At 44.8% G+C, this 16,527-nt stretch overlaps 2 protein-coding genes across 3 annotated transcripts; one reads left to right on the forward strand and one right to left on the reverse strand.

The window, feature by feature from the left end:
- Positions 1–1,930: 1,930 nt before the first annotated feature.
- PGAM1 (phosphoglycerate mutase 1) lies at positions 1,931–8,617 on the forward strand. Its single transcript, XM_061162306.1, has 4 exons — positions 1,931–2,188; positions 5,662–5,936; positions 6,465–6,645; positions 7,531–8,617. Exons 1-4 carry the CDS (start codon positions 2,050–2,052, stop codon positions 7,698–7,700), a joined length of 765 nt encoding a protein of 254 aa, XP_061018289.1. The 5' UTR covers positions 1,931–2,049; the 3' UTR covers positions 7,701–8,617.
- Positions 8,618–9,810: 1,193 nt separating this feature from the next.
- On the reverse strand, positions 9,811–16,439 carry EXOSC1 (exosome component 1). 2 transcript variants are annotated; one of them, XM_061162307.1, is made up of 8 exons: positions 16,329–16,439; positions 16,107–16,222; positions 13,565–13,639; positions 12,307–12,395; positions 11,500–11,533; positions 10,842–10,892; positions 10,625–10,709; positions 9,811–10,303 (listed from the first exon to the last, which is right to left on the reverse strand). In XM_061162307.1, the coding sequence occupies exons 1-8, from the start codon at positions 16,414–16,416 to the stop codon at positions 10,197–10,199; spliced, it is 645 nt and encodes a 214-aa protein (XP_061018290.1). In that variant the 5' UTR covers positions 16,417–16,439; the 3' UTR covers positions 9,811–10,196. The 2 variants fall into 2 exon arrangements, with proteins under 2 accessions (XP_061018290.1, XP_061018291.1); XM_061162308.1 differs by lacking the exons at positions 13,565–13,639; positions 16,107–16,222; positions 16,329–16,439 and having other exon boundaries at positions 11,493–11,533; positions 12,307–12,352.
- Positions 16,440–16,527: the final 88 nt, after the last annotated feature.

Genomic DNA, 16,527 nt, shown 5'->3' on the forward strand with positions numbered 1-16,527 from the left:
ATGGTAAACTAATGTCTCAAAATAATCATCTTCCCTGGGTCTGGATGCCGGGTTCTTTTACGAATCAGAGGTTGAGGGGCAGGGAAGGAAGCAAAATAAAAAGGCCATTAATTTTCAAATATCTCCTAAAATATAGCAAGCTTTAGACAGGGGGATGTGTTCATTTCTTTCTTCCTGCCACCTGCAGGTGGACAGGGTTCTGAACAAAGACATTTTAGTTTAACAGTCTGGCATGGGGGCAGGATTCTCTGTGGCAGGCCATTACGTATGATTATAATAACAAAAGCGATGGAAAGCAAGTCAAAGAAACAGTTCCAACATGGAGTCAGAATTGACTTCTCCCTGCAACACTTTCACGGACAGTGGATGACATATCTAAAAACCAGTCTTCCGTGTTTTGATTCATGTTTTTAACAAAGTGCCTTTTCTCTGCCTATCAACCCCTTCTCACTTTTTAAAGTCAGTAAGTTCCCCAGATGCAACATTTATGTGGAGCCCACAGAAAATATTAGGTTAGATATACACGGACTTGGGAGGCAGCGAGCCTAGGCTTGAATCTTGGTTCCTGCAACCTTGGGCAAATTGCTTCATCCCTCAGTTTCCTCTTCAATAAATAGGGAATCGATAGTACTAGGCTCCTAGGACCATCATGAGGATATGAGGAGTGAATGAGTTAATGTTTGTAAAGTACTTAAAACACTGCCTGATACATAGTAGGTGTTTTATGAGTGCGTGTTAAAAACTTGTGTATAATTTGTCAAAGTATAACACACGGCACAATTTCTTTGTTAGATGTTTTACACATGGACCTTATTTGCACTCCGCCTGCTATGAAGGGCAGAAAACACATTCTACCCATCTTTGACCTTAGCCCACTGCCTGACTCATGTTTGGTGCTCAATAAAGTGGCAAAGTTGAAATAAACCAGGACACAGTGGCGCGGGCACTGGAAAGCTGTCTAGATAAACAGCAGATAAGCTGTCTACCGAAACTGCCGATTGGGTGTAGGGGAGGGACAAGCAGTAATCCTTCTCTTTCTGGAGTGTTTGATCAGCCTAGTTTGCTTCACTGTTGTTGGTCCAGGAGGCATTGACCAGAGGCCGTGAGAGACTAGAAAAGTTGGGACACACAACTCTGTGTTAGATGAAGAGCAAGTCTTTCAAACTAGCAGTCAGAACCGGTGTCCTTATGGAGATCATTGTCCATGGAAATAGAAACCACCACCATTTACTGAGCACCTTCCAGGTCACGCTCAGCCACTTCAGTCTGTCCAACTCTTTGCGACCCCATGCACTGTAGCCCGCCAGGCTCCTCTGTCCATGGGCTTCTCCAGGCAGGAATACTGGAGTGGGTTGCCATGCCCTTCTCCAGGGAATCTTCCTAACCCAGGGATAGAACCTGCGTTTCCTGTGTCTCCTGCATTGCAGGCAGATTCTTTACCCATTGAGCCACCTGAGAAACGCTCCAGGTGGATAGCCACCAGCTGAATATTTACTACGTTCGTTTACAAACGAGGGTGAGCGAGATTAAGCGGTCTGTCCACATAGCGAATAAAATGAGTGAAGATTGGAACGCAGGCGTGTGAATCACAATCTGTGTTCGGATGGGAAAGTGATCTGGGCAAGCCAAGCGCGATTGGAATAATAAAGAACATTTTATTACACCGAAAGGCTTATGAATGACTGCAATTCAACTCGATGACACTCCGGCCGGCATGCATTTCTGGGCACCGCCCAGAGGTTCCACCGCCTTTGGGCGCTTACGTGCGCTCCGTGACCGGCGCGGCGGACGCGAGCGAAGCGGCGGAGGCCGCATGCGCCCTGTCTTCGTGGGAGAGCGCCCCCTCCGCCCGGCGGCTGCAGCGCCCGCATGGAGCGCATGCGTACACCCGGCGGGAGGAGGGTGGCCCGGAGCTAGTGGAAAGATTTGGCTGTGCAAGTGAGAGGGAGCTGGCGGGTGGGGCGCGAGCGCGCAGGCGCAGCCGGGGGCCGGGCGGCGACTCCGGAATCTCGGTGATCCCCAGTCTGCGCCGCATCCCGAACCGCAGCCATGGCCGCCTACAAGCTGGTGCTGATCCGACATGGTGAGAGCGCATGGAACCTGGAGAACCGTTTCAGCGGCTGGTACGACGCGGACCTGAGCCCAGCCGGGCACGAGGAGGCGAAGCGAGGCGGGCAGGCGCTGAGAGGTGCGTAGCGGGCCGGGGCGGTGGATGGGGGCTGCGAAGGCCGGGGCTGGCGCCTCTGGGTCACGGCCGCCTGGCCTCACCCTCGCTCTCCGGGAGAACGTCTAGACCTTAGGCTGCTTCTTTCTGACAGTGTATTTTGCAGTTGAGAAAATGGGCCGGGGGTGAGGGATCGACTTGCTCAAGGTCACCCAGCCAAGAAGGGGATCCGGGCGGTCACCGCGCAGTTTTATTGCGGTCTCCACACCGCCTTGCGAAATCGCTCTCGTCTTAGTCTGAGCATTTAGTAACTCGGGGACGGGTTACTAAATTGGATGTCCAGTGTCTTCCAGTGACTACAACCAAACCTACTCTAGGCTAGGGAGGCTGATGAAGTGGCAGGCCACATGCTTCTCTCCGCCGTGGGGGGAGTGACGCGGCGCCGCGGAGACCAAAGACATCCACGTGCTCTTGTAGGATGCTGTTTAGCAGCATTCCGCAAACCCAGGGTCCAGAGTGCATCCACCAATGTAAATGAGTGGTTGAATGAATGAAGGATTTGAGTTAATCCTCTTCACAACCCCATAAAGTATACAGGTTTCATTCCCTTCCTTCCCAACTCTCCCGGCCCTCTTTCATAGTTGGGAAAGTGAGAGTTGGAAAGAGGACTTGATCAAGGTCACATCTTATTCCTAGTCCACCACGCTGGCCTCTGTTCTGGGGATGAGTAACAGGTAGGTGCGAGGGAACTGGTAGGCTGTTGCAAAGGTGGAAGTGGCAGTGAGATAAGCTTGCCTACTCAGGCTGGCCCCCGCTGGCAGACGGCTCTCAGTGATTTTGAAATGCTAATAAGGAAGCATCCCCAGCTGCCAGCAATTCAAAGAATCTCCGGACTGGGGAAGTGCTTCCATTGATCCTGCTCTGCTCCCTTTTAACCTCGACAAAGCTGCAGCCATTGAAATGGGTCATTGATGCCTGGTTGATGTGAATAAGGTATTTGGCCCAAATTTGCTCTTTCTAGCTTCTTGCCTCCACTGTAGATCTTTTAGAAATGAAGCAAAGGCTTGGAAACAAGTCTGGGAAATGGAATCCTGAGGAGGATGTGTGTGAATAATTTGGGATGGCCCGGTGTGACCTCATACCGGTTAGGAGAGGCCAGGATGGGGAAAGTGCTGGTAAAGGAGGCCATTTTCTCTCCTGTCTGGCAGGAAGAACTGAATGGGGTCTGTGGTGGTTTTCTGATGACCCAGGACAAAGCAAATTGCAACTGTCCTCTAAGACTGGTCAAACGCCTTAACTTGTAATCTCTTAAAATAACAGATCCTAGTTCAGTTTTTAAGTAAATGTTAGTAGCATTAGTTTAAAACAGAAAGCCCATTAAATTTTTAAAATAACCGTTTAGGTGCATCACAGATGATTAAATAAAAAGTCGATGACTAAAAGCAAAAATTCTGAATGATGAAGACCATAAGAATAATAATATAAAAGGCCTAAAATAAAATATTAATTTCACCAGGGCTTTAAGTACTATAGGGTTTATAAAAATCTTGAATGATTTCAGGAGCAAGTTAGCAAGACCTGAGTTTCACCACGCCACCTTATTAAGGGAGGATGGAGACCACATGGCACACCAGCCAACCCCATCCCTGGGAGTGTCCTAAACCCTGCTTCTGTTTGATGGCCAAGTTAAAGGAAGAGGCTTTAGAGTTTGCCGAGTGTTATAAGGGGAACTGCTCTTTTCCTCTGGGATCTATTTGTGTATCTAATGTGCAGCACTCCACTGCAATTAGAAAATTCAATGAAACAACCAGAGCTTTTCAGCATGGCAGCTGAGCCGTGCACTGAGGATGTTGCTTCCCAGTGACTCAGCCTTTTACTGGGGAATCATTCTTCCCCATAAAGTTAGGGAGGAGATGGTAAGTGAGTCTACTAGGACTTGTCCTGAGGCTCAACGATGAGATGTGTCTTTTCCCTTGTGGGTGCTGGTGAGTCTCCTGGTGACTAATCCTCCCTTCCCCCATCAGTGTAGTTCTTACTGGCCTTACTCTAAGTTGAATGACTGGCAGAAAATTCACTTCACGTTTCATTAATTACTGTTGGTGGTCTCAATACGAAGCAACACACAGGAAAGTTCGTGCTGAATTTCAGTGAGGGCCTTGTAAGCCTCATGGAAGAAAACAGGAATGTTTTCCTGGCTCACCACATAAGGAAAGGGACATCTCCCCATTAAAGTGGGAGGGAGAATAATGGTTTGTGAAACATAAATGAAGACATATATGGTAACTTACTGGTTGGGCCAACATAACTCTTGATGCCACCCCTCATAACTGCTGTGTGTAGAGGAGAGGTTTGTTCTTTCTCCAGTGAGTGGCTTGTCTTAAATTTGGTTTAATAGTTGATGTAGGCAGATAGATATATAGGGTAGTCAAGTGATTTGACTAGCAGAAAGGAACTGTGGATGAAGAGGCTGTGATGTGATTTCCATATGCTAGGGAAGATACAATTTCATGCAACAGACTGGTTTTATCAGCATCCTCTAAGAGCTCTTGCTGTACCCTAATTGTTGAATTCAAAATCCCATTTCTCCTAGACCAGAAATTAGAGAGGACTGAAATATATTAGTAATTGTCAATCAGAAGTGACAGTTCTAACTAAAATACAAACATCAGGATCCTTAGAAGTTAGGAAACTATGGAGATAGCTAGAGATGGTGGTTATGAGTTGGATTATAGAGTCATACAACATGGGTTTTTTACCTTTCATGTAATATCTGTGACCTCATAATTTGCTTAATTCCTGCAGTTTCTATTTCCCCCACCTGGTAAGAAGGATTGTAATGATGTAACCTCACTGGATTGTTAAGAAGACTACATAAAGTACATACAAGTACTTATTAGTCCAGTACATACAAGTACCATTAGTCCAGATGGTAAACCCTCTATAAATATTAACTATTATATTTATTAAGTGATTCCAAGTTTTTAGTATCCTTATGTTAAAAGAATTAAAGCAAATAAAAAATTACAATGTGCTTAAGCACAGCACTCTGGGGATTAGTAGTGCAGATCTCAGGTTAGCTCGTTGACAGTGCATTTGGGCCTTTGGTTAGATGAATTATTAGGAAGCTGCTGGGAAGTATATTGTCAACTGCAACATAAATCAACAAATGTTACCTTCCCCAAAGGCAGAATATTGTTTTTCCTGTATGCAAAATAAAATATTTAGGGTATACAAAATGTTTAGCCAAATAATTTTCATTCGGGTTGTCTATACCTGAGATTTATATGTAAAAAAATTCTGGCTCTAGGGAATTTGCTGGCGGTCTAGTAGTTAGAACTCCTCGCCCTCACTGCTGAGGGCCCAGGTTTAATCCCTGGTTGGGGAACTAACCAGGGATCCCACAAGCCGTGTGGCATGGCTAAAGAAAAGAAAAAAGAAGAAATTCTGGCTCTAGAGTGCACCTCATTAGCTTATCACTTTGAACTTTCGATTTCCAGATGCTGGCTATGAGTTTGACATCTGCTTCACCTCAGTGCAGAAGAGAGCAATCCGGACCCTCTGGACAGTGCTGGATGCCATTGACCAAATGTGGCTGCCAGTGGTGAGGACTTGGCGCCTTAACGAGCGACACTACGGGGGTCTGACTGGCCTCAATAAGGCAGAAACTGCTGCCAAACATGGTGAGGCGCAGGTCAAGATCTGGAGGCGCTCTTATGACGTCCCGCCACCGCCCATGGAGCCCGACCATCCCTTCTACAGCAACATCAGTAAGGTATGGACAAACTGAGGTTTGGCTCGCTGCACACAGGACCAGGGGATCAGAATCTGGACTTTCAGCTCTTATTAGTATCTGCCTAGATCACTGAGTTTCTAATTTATGATAAAATAAATCCCCCTTTGTAATCCCTCTTCTCCAAGGAATGACCTTCACTCATTAAAAGTTTTAGTTGAGAGTTTATGTGGTTTATCTACAAAGAATTTCTATCTTTTTTACATGTATTGCCATATTTTTAAAAACTGCACCATAGCTGATAGGGCCTTCCTAGACCAATTGTGAGGTAAAGTGAGTTGGGAAGAGCCTTGAGGCCTACCTTTCCTAAGTTGTGTTTCTTTTGGACTATTCAATCTTTGCAGTCGTGGGTAATGGGGGAGGCAGGGCAGGATAGTAATAATCTCTCTTCCCAAGCTCTCAGTGCCCTGGTGAGAGACTTTTACCTATTACTGTAATCCCTTAGGGGATGAGGAATAGGCAGAACAGATGCAACTGGTAATAACTGGTAAGCTGGGACTTTTTGTTTAGGATCGCAGGTACGCAGACCTCACTGAAGACCAGCTGCCCTCCTGTGAGAGTCTGAAAGACACAATTGCCAGAGCTCTGCCCTTTTGGAATGAAGAAATTGTCCCCCAGATCAAGGAGGGGAAACGGGTACTAATTGCAGCCCATGGCAACAGCCTTCGGGGCATCGTCAAGCATCTGGAGGGTATGTATGTTTTTCAGAGGGGCCCTCAGGGAAGGGTAAAGCAGAACTGCCACTACTCTGGACTGATTTAGTATAAAGGAGACCTTTAGGAAAGGGCTGGATGTACTGAGAGCCTTAGAGAGAGTCCAGATTATCTCCTAGTAGAAACATGATCCTTGATTCTCAAAGCATCACCTGCAGAACCAGAGGCTGCCACACCCCACTGGGTGCTTGTTACACATTAGAACCTCAGGTCCCACTTCAGACCTGATTTGGAAGCTGCATCTATCATTGCTCTATTACAATAGAGTGATCACCCAAGGAATGCCCCCAGTATTCTTTCTTAGCCACTGAACAGCAAGGAAAAAAGGGATGAAAAGTATCTCTCTCCAAAGGAGATACACACGAAAGTTTGAGATGCCTACCTCTAGACTAGGACTGCTAGTTGAAATTGCTGATAAAAATCCTTCTTAACCACAGCCTGATTACAACTCCCCCCATGAATGTCAATTTGCATCCTAAGGTGTTTCACTTAAGGGCCTAGAGGCCCAAATGTGCCATGTTTTGGCAGCTGTATGGACAACATAGGACATTTATGATACTAAGATGTATAGTCCTGCTTCACTGTGGGCTTCCAGATCCCTCTTGGAGAGAGATACCTTTCATCCCTTTTTTCTTACTGTTCAGTGGCTGAGAAAGAATATTGGGGGCATTCCTTGGGTGATCACTCTACCCTAATACAGATCCTTACTCTTATGACAAGTATCAGAAAGGGTGTCTTGTTTTAATTCCTGCCAGAGTCCTTGGAGGACCCATTTCCCCACCTGGAGGATGAACAGTAAAGCTGGAGAGGTCTGTGGATTCTTATCCTGCTTGACTTATCATGAGGAGGGGGTATATTTTCAGGTCTCTCTGAAGAGGCTATCATGGAGCTGAACCTGCCGACTGGCATTCCCATGGTCTATGAATTGGACAAGAACTTGAAGCCCATCAAGCCCATGCAGTTCCTGGGGGATGAAGAGACCGTGCGTAAAGCCATGGAGGCTGTTGCTGCCCAGGGCAAGGCCAAGAAGTGAGGGCAAGCAGCAGATTACTTTCCCAAGGATTACCCTCCTCCCCTGCCCTGGCCCACCCTATTCCTCTGCACTTCTCCCCGGCACATGTCCCACTGATGACATCTGTAGGCATTGTAAGTTGTAGCTGCAGGTGGGGACCAGCAGCTCCCAATTCCACATTAGCCATTTTATCTCTTGCACCCACTCCCTTCATACAGTCTAGTCAGAATGGCACGTCTGGGGCATGGTCCTCAGTCCAAGCCGAGGGAAGACTTATCCAGAAGCATTGAGAGGTCATCACTGGGGGGTTTGATGGTGGTTTAGTACTAAGGAGCTGCTTGAGTAGGGGACAGGGAGAAAACCATGCTGAGGTGTGACCAATGAGGAGGAGTAAGAGCCTATTCGTGTCCCCAGAGGCCAGCTGGGCACTATTCTGTTAGGTGACTCAGGGCTCTAGTCATTCCAGTGGAAGATGAATGTAACCTGCATGGTGATTGAATCAAACATTCCTCCCTGACTCTAAAAGGCTGGATCAATCCTGAATGTTTTTGTGTTGCATTTACTTAAAAAACAAAAACAAAAAATTATATATAAATATAAAAAAAAAAAAAACCCCTTCTGGGGTTTTTAGTGGCGGTTGAAATATTCCCACATGTGGTCATCAGCAAATAAGTCATTCCTTACACCATCATGGGATAAGCTCCTTGACTTCTAAGGTGTAGGAGTTCATCCTGCTGTGTGTTTTAGAATCCCTCCCCTGCCTTACTGTTTTATGGCAGCGGAATGCCTCTTGATCATGTCCAAGTGTGTCTCTCACTGTGCCTGACTTCTGAATCATGTTCCAGTTGCTTGGCCCAGCACTTGGGCCCAGTACTCATTTGAGCATAACTGTACTAAAACTTTTTTCCAAGTATAAAATAAAGGAGTGATGTGCAATATTTTCTGTGTGATATGTCTTATCTGAGGAAACCAACTCGAACATTCAACTTGAAATGTCTCTCACTGCCCAAGTTTGCGTATGACAAAGAGCTTTAGGATAGCCAGTCACAACTTTACACAACCTGGTCCAAATACCATGTATCTCACTGGGTTCTCCACTGCAGGTTGGAGAGCTGAACTCTTTCCTGTTGTCTCTACAGTTCTTGCTCAATGGTACTGGTTACTAAAATCAAATTCTGAAACTATTATACCTTCTTTAGAAAGGTAAAAGTTTGTTTACTAGACTTAAAAAAAGCCAGTCCCTTTCTATTAGTAAACTGTAAACTTGATTCACACCTTTCCTTTTGGCCCCTAAAGTTTTATCCCTGTCAGTTAACTAACCTCAGAAATTACACTTGCAGGAGAAAATGAATATATAGTCATCCCTTATCTGCAGAGGGGAGACTGATTCCAGGACTCCTCTGGATATTAAAATTAACAGATGCTAGGGACTTCCTTGGTCCAGTGGCTAAGACTCTGCTCCCAATGCAGGGGGCTTGGGTTGGATCCCTGGTCAGGGAACTAGATCCCACATGCATGCAGCTGAGTCTGCATGCCACAGTGAAGAGCAACTAAGACCCAGCACAGCCAAAACAAACATTTCAAAATTAACAGATGCTAAAGTGCCTAATGCAAGATGGCATAGTACAGAGGGCTCTCTATTCATGGGTTTCACAGCCATGAATAGGGAGGACTAACTAATTATCTACATAATTGGGAAGGGGCATTGCTCACATTTACCTTTTCTCTGAGGCCTTTGAGAAGATCACTGGAATATGAGAAAGCCCATAATGCCTTTCTCTTCTAGTAGGAACAAGTAACACCCTCCATCTAGAAAATTCTTAAGTGCTTTATGCTAGCCATTGGGTTAGGCATGTTATATACATAATCTTTAATCCTGATAACCTCTGAAAGGGCTAATGGTTTACGGAAGAGGATACATGCTGAAAATAGAAACTTGTCAGAAGGTACACTACTAAGTATTGGGATCCAGTATAAATGTTGCCAAGGTCCTTATTCTAAAATTTAAGCATCTTGCTTTTCAAGTTAGCTTTTTATCTCCTGTGCACAGTAATCCAAGGAAGACCTTACCCATGCCTGACACATAGCAAGTACTCAAAAGTATGTAGAACATAAAAAATACAAAAAAAGATAGGTGATTAGGCATTGTCTACAAAGACTCTGCTCTAGATGTCATGTCAGTTTAGATTCTTTACCCTACTTGAGACAACAGAAACTAAAATTCTTTTAATAAAAATGTTTTCTTCGTCATAGCAAAAATACACATTTGTAACACTCAAAGAACAGGCTATAATCTACCATCATAGTTTGTTTGCTGGTGCCTCCAAAAGAAATTACTCCAGAGAATAAAATCTGCTGAAAGTTTCACAAGAAAAATGTTCCACCTACAGAAAAGATTTTTCTAAAGGTGGCTGCTGACCAACCCCTGGTGTCTGAATAAAGACAACAGCCTCCTGTTGTCACTCACACATATACTCTTGGAAAACAGCTTCCCCTCTGCATGGGAAAAGTGGCTTCTTAGGTCTGCAGGAACTCAGGCTGTACTCGGGCCACCTTCCGGAATTCTTTGGTGTGGGTCTTCGGGCATTGCATCTCACACCAGCTGATGGGGACCATCTGGACACCTGCAAGGGAAAAGGTGGTGTAGGAGCTGGGACCCCAGATACTTGCTTGAGATATTTCTCTTTTCAGCTGGGTGTGAACTGATGTCACCAAGCTGCCTAGTGAACCTCTCACCTCATACAGAAAAAAGCCTTGTTTATTCCACTGATTCATGGAGTCAAGTGACTCTTAGATTATATAAGGAGAATCATTCTAATCTCAGTAGTCAGTATCTACACTCACATTGCTTCTAAGATAATTAAAGAATGCAGGCAAACAATGGACTAATCCCAAACCCTAGCTCGCAGGGAAAGCTGAGTATGTGGAAGTGTGGACAAACTCACCCGATTCACTGTGGGCCACCACCACTCCCAGCTCATTTTCGGCTGTGGTTAGCAGGTAGTTGGACTGCGCATCACCTAGGGAGATCTGGTCACATCACGCTGGTGAAGGAAAACAAAAGACTCACAGGTCTTCCCTCTCACAGCTACGTGAGTGGTTTCTCCACTTCCCTTTCTTACTTTGACAAAGGACCACAAGTCTGCAGGGAATAAAGGATACCACTTTGGCCAAGACGATATCCCCTGGGCGGAAACTCTTGTAAATTTCAACCTGTAAAGAAAGGAGTGTAAAGTGAAAGCTCCGATCAGGTCTATATGAAACTATTAGAGGGAGCTAAGATAGCGGAGGAATAGGATGGGGAGACCACTTTCTCTCCCACAAATTCATTGAAAGAACATCTAAACGCAGAGCAAACTACACGAAACTATTAACCCCACTGAACAGAGCTAGTCTACTTCTAACCCCCAGAGGGTAGAAGTCACCGTTCGTTACTCAAGTAGATCAACAACTTTTACTGCTTCTGTGGCATCATCTCATAAATGAAAGATCTGAACTCAGGAACCTGATCAGGAATCTGACTTAGACAAAAGGTACTATGGTTGCTCTGAAAGGGTCCAAAATAAGTCTGAAAGAACAGCCATGAATAAATACCTGGCTTCAAAGGCAAAGAGTAAACTAGCTCCTCTCTGGTCAACAAAAAGAAGAAAAATCATACAAAGAGGAAAGGAATAGTGAGGTAAATTCCACACCTTCCAGTAGAGAACAACTTAAACTTCCTTGGACTCCACATTCCCAGAGACTTTTGAAATTCACTGGAATAATCTAAAAGGACTGAGATTCCTAAAGCCACAAAGAAAAAAAAGAACCAACCAACAACCTTGTCTTTTTCAGTAGCTCGGACGTCTTCTTTGCTATAAAGAAAAGAAGTAACAGAAAGATTAATTATCTGTGAGAAAGAATTATCCTGTAGACTCCTAGCGAAGAGCTATAAGAGCAAAGAGAACAAGTCCTGATCGAGACCCTGCTGCCACTCAGAGGAGCAGGTGGAGAAGTATTCCCTGTCCTAACCCCGAGGAGAAAATCACAGTTCCCATTCTCGGATCACACAGAACAGGAGTATCAATACCTCCCACTAGAGGAAAGTGGATCTGATTTGGCAGAGAAGGATAAGGAACTCTGCTGCCTTAGGAGAGCTTGAATGGCAGCATCACAGAACCACACAGAATCCTGAGGGTGGAAAGAGCCTCAGATGTTAAATTATCTAGCTCACAAGAACTGTCTGTCCCTTCTCAAAGAACCCATAGGGGGAAAAAAACACCACTTCACCCATTACCCTTTTTATTGTCTTATAATGCTTGGGTTAATTGATATTAAACACAATAAAAAAAGGTATTTCCTAAAATGCCTTCTACTTTGTTTGGTATGAATCATACCCACAATGCACCTCCAGCTTATTCAATTCTTTTTTGTTTTATTTAAAGTCCTATCTCATTAATATCTTCCTTCTGTGTTAACTCACATACTGTAATATTTTCTTTAGATATTACCTGGGGAGAATCAAACCACAAAGAGGTGAGACATGGGCAGGAATAGACTGTAATTGTTCTTAAAAATTCCAGTCTCCCATCCTATCCTAATCTCATTCCAGGCGCTGAGGAGAAATGAAGACAAAAATACTCCTTACCGGATGGTTCCTCGAAAAGAGTTCTTAAGTGGCGTGGACCCCACATATAGGATGTGTACTTTGGCAAAGCGTGAATTGATGCTGGAGACCTGTGGAACAGAGGAAAGGGCAGCATTAGAGTATTAGCAGTTGTCAGCTGAAGGAGGCAGGAATCAACTAGGAAAGACTAGGATTTTAGCTGAAGCATCCCTACTAAGCATAAAATTTCAGATAAGTTAACTCCTATTTATCCCTGCATAAGTGATGTTCATAAAGTGGAGTAAGAGCCACTCTGGCCACCTAAAATAGAGTTACCAGAGGAATCAAATGAAATAATATGGCACAGATTTTCAAAAATGTGCAAGTCTAACATAAATACACAAGGGAAGCATAGCAAATCTAACTAGACCTTTAGCAGATCTCACTAAGAGGCCTGTAGTGTGAATGGAACTTAAGTCTCCCATTTCAGCTGCTGGGTAATATTTGGATCGCTGTGCCTGTCCAGTTATTTTCAAAATAATGCATAGATTTTCTCTTTTTTCCCTTTTTCCTTTCTTATATTTGGCCACGCTGTGTGGCTTGCAGGATCTTAGTTCTCTGACAAGGGATTGAACGTGCACCTTTGGCACTGAAAGTGCAGAGTCCTAACCACTGGACTGCCCAGGAATTCCCCACATTGATTTTCTGTTGGAGAAATTATTTATAGAGAAAAACTAAGAGCTACAAGTTAACTGGCAGAGGGTGGGGATGGGCAGGGAATACTGATGTCTTATAGTTACTAATTGGTACAGCACTAATTTGCACTTGCCCTCAAAGACTTTATAAAATCTTTCATTTCTCTGCAGAAAAAGTTTCGCTTTAGATGTTCAAAACTACACCTCCTTATGACCTTCTGGTACTCCTGTTTCCCAGACAAAAGTAAAAAGTTACATGCTCAGGAAACCAGCTCTGTGAAAGGACTACATAAGCTTGAACTTGACCACACTGATCATTACCCTAGAAATCTCTAGACCCAGCAGAGTCCAGTAAAACTTTCTGTGATGATAGAAAAATTGTGTTGACCAACATGGCAACCACCATCCACGTGTGGCTACTGAGTACTTGAAATGGAGCCAGTGGAACTGAGGAAATAAATTTTAAATTTTGTTTAATTTTAATTTATTAAAATTTAAATGACCTTACGTGACTACTGGTTACCATACTGAACAGTGCAGTTCTATAATGATCATGATTTCAACACTGGATGGTATCCTAAGCAGGGAGGTTAGGATCAACTTACCTTACAGGTTACAATAGCTCCTACATCTGGCAGTAACTGGGATTCTGTTTCTCTCATCACAGATATGACAGGAAGCTACAGAGAGAAAAATAAAACATGAATATCCTGGCTAAACCTTGGATAAAGGTATTTGTGGCTTGACAGTAAAATGGGATACCTTGGGCCACAGATGACATCACATGGGCAGGTGGACTACAGATTCATTTGTAGCCCAGAGCAGAAAGCCTTAGAAGTTTTAGGATACAGGAGGGCCAAGGGGCCACAGAAAGAAAGCTCCAAGAAGATATAATCTTACCACTTCAGATGAGTTCTGAGTTTTTTTGTGGTTTTCTTAAGAGTTTTTCGGCATACAAGTACATTGCCTGTAATCATGGATAATTTGACTCTTTCCTTCAAAGTTATATCTTTCTTTCGGTTTGTCATTTTATCGGACAAGCTAGAATTTTCAAATAAATGTTATATAACAGTGACCATACTTGTTTACTTCTATTTAATACTTACAGAGTTTCCTCTTGAGCATGGTACTGGCTATTGGTGTAGGAAAGATATTTTTGAGCCTGATCTTTTCTTAACCTTTTCCTTGTTCAGTATGTTTCAGCTCTCCTGGTCCTTTTTCAGTTTCACCAGTTCACTAAATTTTTTCCCATCTCAGGATCTTTTCAACCTGTTCTTTCTGCTCACTCACTCAACTCTTATTGATCCTTTAGATTCAGACTAAATATCACTTCTGACTAGGTTGGATTTGCCTATTACATGTTCTCATGGTACTCTGTAATACTCTTTCAGAGCAGTCATCATATGTGTAAGCATACATTCATTTGAGCATTTATTTGCTTATAGTTTGTATCTGTACCCCTTGATAGCAAAGACCACGTATATTTGGCTCAATACCACATCCCACAGCTATAAAATGAACACACTTTCAAATCCTAGGGAAATTCCCAAAATTGATTGAATACAAAGTCTCTCATTTTATAGGTGAGAACCTAAAACCAGGGAGTTTAAGTTTCTTACCTAAAGCAGAATCAAGGTTTAGTCAATACTGAATCCTCTTTCTACTATGCTCCCGGTCTTTAGGGCTTTCCTGGTGGCTCAGCTGATAAAGAATCTGCCTGCAATGTGGAAAACCTGGGTTCGATCCCTGGGTTGGAAAGATCCCCTGGAGAAGGGAATGACTACCCACTCCAGTATTCTGGCCTGGAGAATTCCATGGACTGTACAGAGATTTGAACTTCCCTCATAGCTCAGTCGGTAAAGAATCTGCCTGCAATGCAGGAGACCTGGGTTCAATTCCTGGGTTGGGAAGATCCCCTGGAGGAGGAAATGGCAATCCACTCCAGTATTCTTGCCTGGAAAATCCCATGGACAGAGGAGCCTGGCAGTCTACAGTCCATGGGGTCACAAGAGTCTGACATGACTTAGCCACTAAACCCCCACCACCACCACCTCCAGTCTCTAACCTGCTCCTTCAAGAACTGCTTATATGATTCCAAGCTAATCATGGATCAGCCTCTGGAACCAGGGAGAATAAATAATATTATTCATACATTCAATAAACATCTACTGAGCATTTACCTTGCACTACATGCATAGTAGTGGAAGGATCTATTGGGGAACTTATAACTGCGTGTTTAATTGCATGCTGAACTAAGTGCTTAGAAAGGGAGTAATAGCTCTTGGGACCTTCCTGGTGGGCCAGTGGTTAAGACTCTGAACTTCCACTGCAGGGGCGTGGGTTCCATCCAAGATCCTGCATGCCATGTGGCAAAACAAACAAGCAAACCGACCCCAACAGCTCTTTGTGAGTGTTAAAACAAACAAAAAACAAAGCTCCCTTTTTTGACTAGTGGTGTCTATAGGGCTTCTCTGAGAAAGTGATACTAGTGAGGTTATCTAAAGGGTGGTGGTGGTTTAGTCGCTCAGTCGTGTCCGACCCCCGCGACCCCATGAACTGTAGCCCGCCAGGCTCCTTGGTCCATGGGATTTCCCAGGCAAGAATACTGGAATGTGTTGCCATTTCCTTCTCCAGGGGAATCTTCCCGACTCAGGGATTGAGCCCGCGTCTCCTGCAATGGTAGCGGATTCTCTTCCGCTGAGTAGGCAGGATTTAATCGGGCTAAGGAAGAGAGACAAACGCCAGACAAACGGCGTGTATACAAAGACTCTGTGGTCCACTGGCGATATTGAAAGAAGACAGGACTTCTGCAAAGAGTGAGGCGCGGGTAGCGGAGCGAGATGAAGCCGGAGAAGTAGGCGACATTCGGCCAGGATTCAGCTCACAGCACGACTGAGCTCGCTTCCGTTCTTTCCCCAGCTTGCTTCCCCGAGTGTCAGCAACACAGCCAAGCCAGACAACACAACTAATTTGTGATGGCTAAGTGTCCAGCAGCGGGGATCCCAGCTGTCAGAAACTTAAGAGACTAACTCCTTCTCCTGAACCAGGCACTAAAGACGCGCTCGTAGGACCCCTGTCTAAAGACAGCGAAATCAAAGGCAGCGTAAGACAAAGACAGAGACAGAGAAGGGAAGCTGCCCCATTTACCGCGCCGTTCTCGCTGCTCTTTGTCAAGCAGCCAGCAAGCGACGAGAAGATGTAGCCGTGCCGGGTGTAGGTGCCGCTGCCCGGGCTGCCCTCCTCCAAGTTACATAAACGTTCGCCTGCAGAGAAAACGCTGCATCAGCCACGGGTCCGCTGAAGCTGTGGGTTGTCTGGCCTTCTTGCCCCTGTCCCTGCCAGGATTCGCTCTGGATACCGCTGACTTACCGGGGATGCAGTACCTCACGGGTGGCGCCATGACTGCCACTGTCTCAAGTCCGGACGAAAATGAGGCCGACCTCTCATTGGCCAACATCCAGGTGCAGTTCCGAAGTAAGGAACGCGCTAATTGGTGTGCTCTATAACGTAATCTCCGGAAGCGCTTCCAGAAGACGTAAACTCCGTTTCCCAGGTTGCATCGGGACGA

This window comes from Dama dama, chromosome 15, assembly GCF_033118175.1.
Source record: "Dama dama isolate Ldn47 chromosome 15, ASM3311817v1, whole genome shotgun sequence".
Taxonomy (NCBI): domain Eukaryota; kingdom Metazoa; phylum Chordata; class Mammalia; order Artiodactyla; family Cervidae; genus Dama; species Dama dama.

Bases quoted from the DNA above. Each gene is read 5' to 3' on its own strand.
- PGAM1 (XM_061162306.1), top strand. From the start codon at position 2,050: ATGGCCGCCTACAAGCTGGTGCTGATCCGACATGGTGAGAGCGCATGG. The intron at 2,189-5,661 runs GTGCGTAGCGGG...TTCGATTTCCAG, and splicing joins AGGCGGGCAGGCGCTGAGAG to ATGCTGGCTATGAGTTTGAC. The intron at 5,937-6,464 runs GTATGGACAAAC...CTTTTTGTTTAG, and splicing joins TCTACAGCAACATCAGTAAG to GATCGCAGGTACGCAGACCT.
- EXOSC1 (XM_061162307.1), bottom strand. From the start codon at position 16,416: ATGTTGGCCAATGAGAGGTCGGCCTCATTTTCGTCCGGACTTGAGACA. The intron at 12,396-13,564 runs GTAAGTTGATCC...TCTGTTCCACAG, and splicing joins GAGCTATTGTAACCTGTAAG to GTCTCCAGCATCAATTCACG. The intron at 10,893-11,499 runs GTTGTTGGTTGG...CTTTCTTTACAG, and splicing joins GAGCTACTGAAAAAGACAAG to GTTGAAATTTACAAGAGTTT.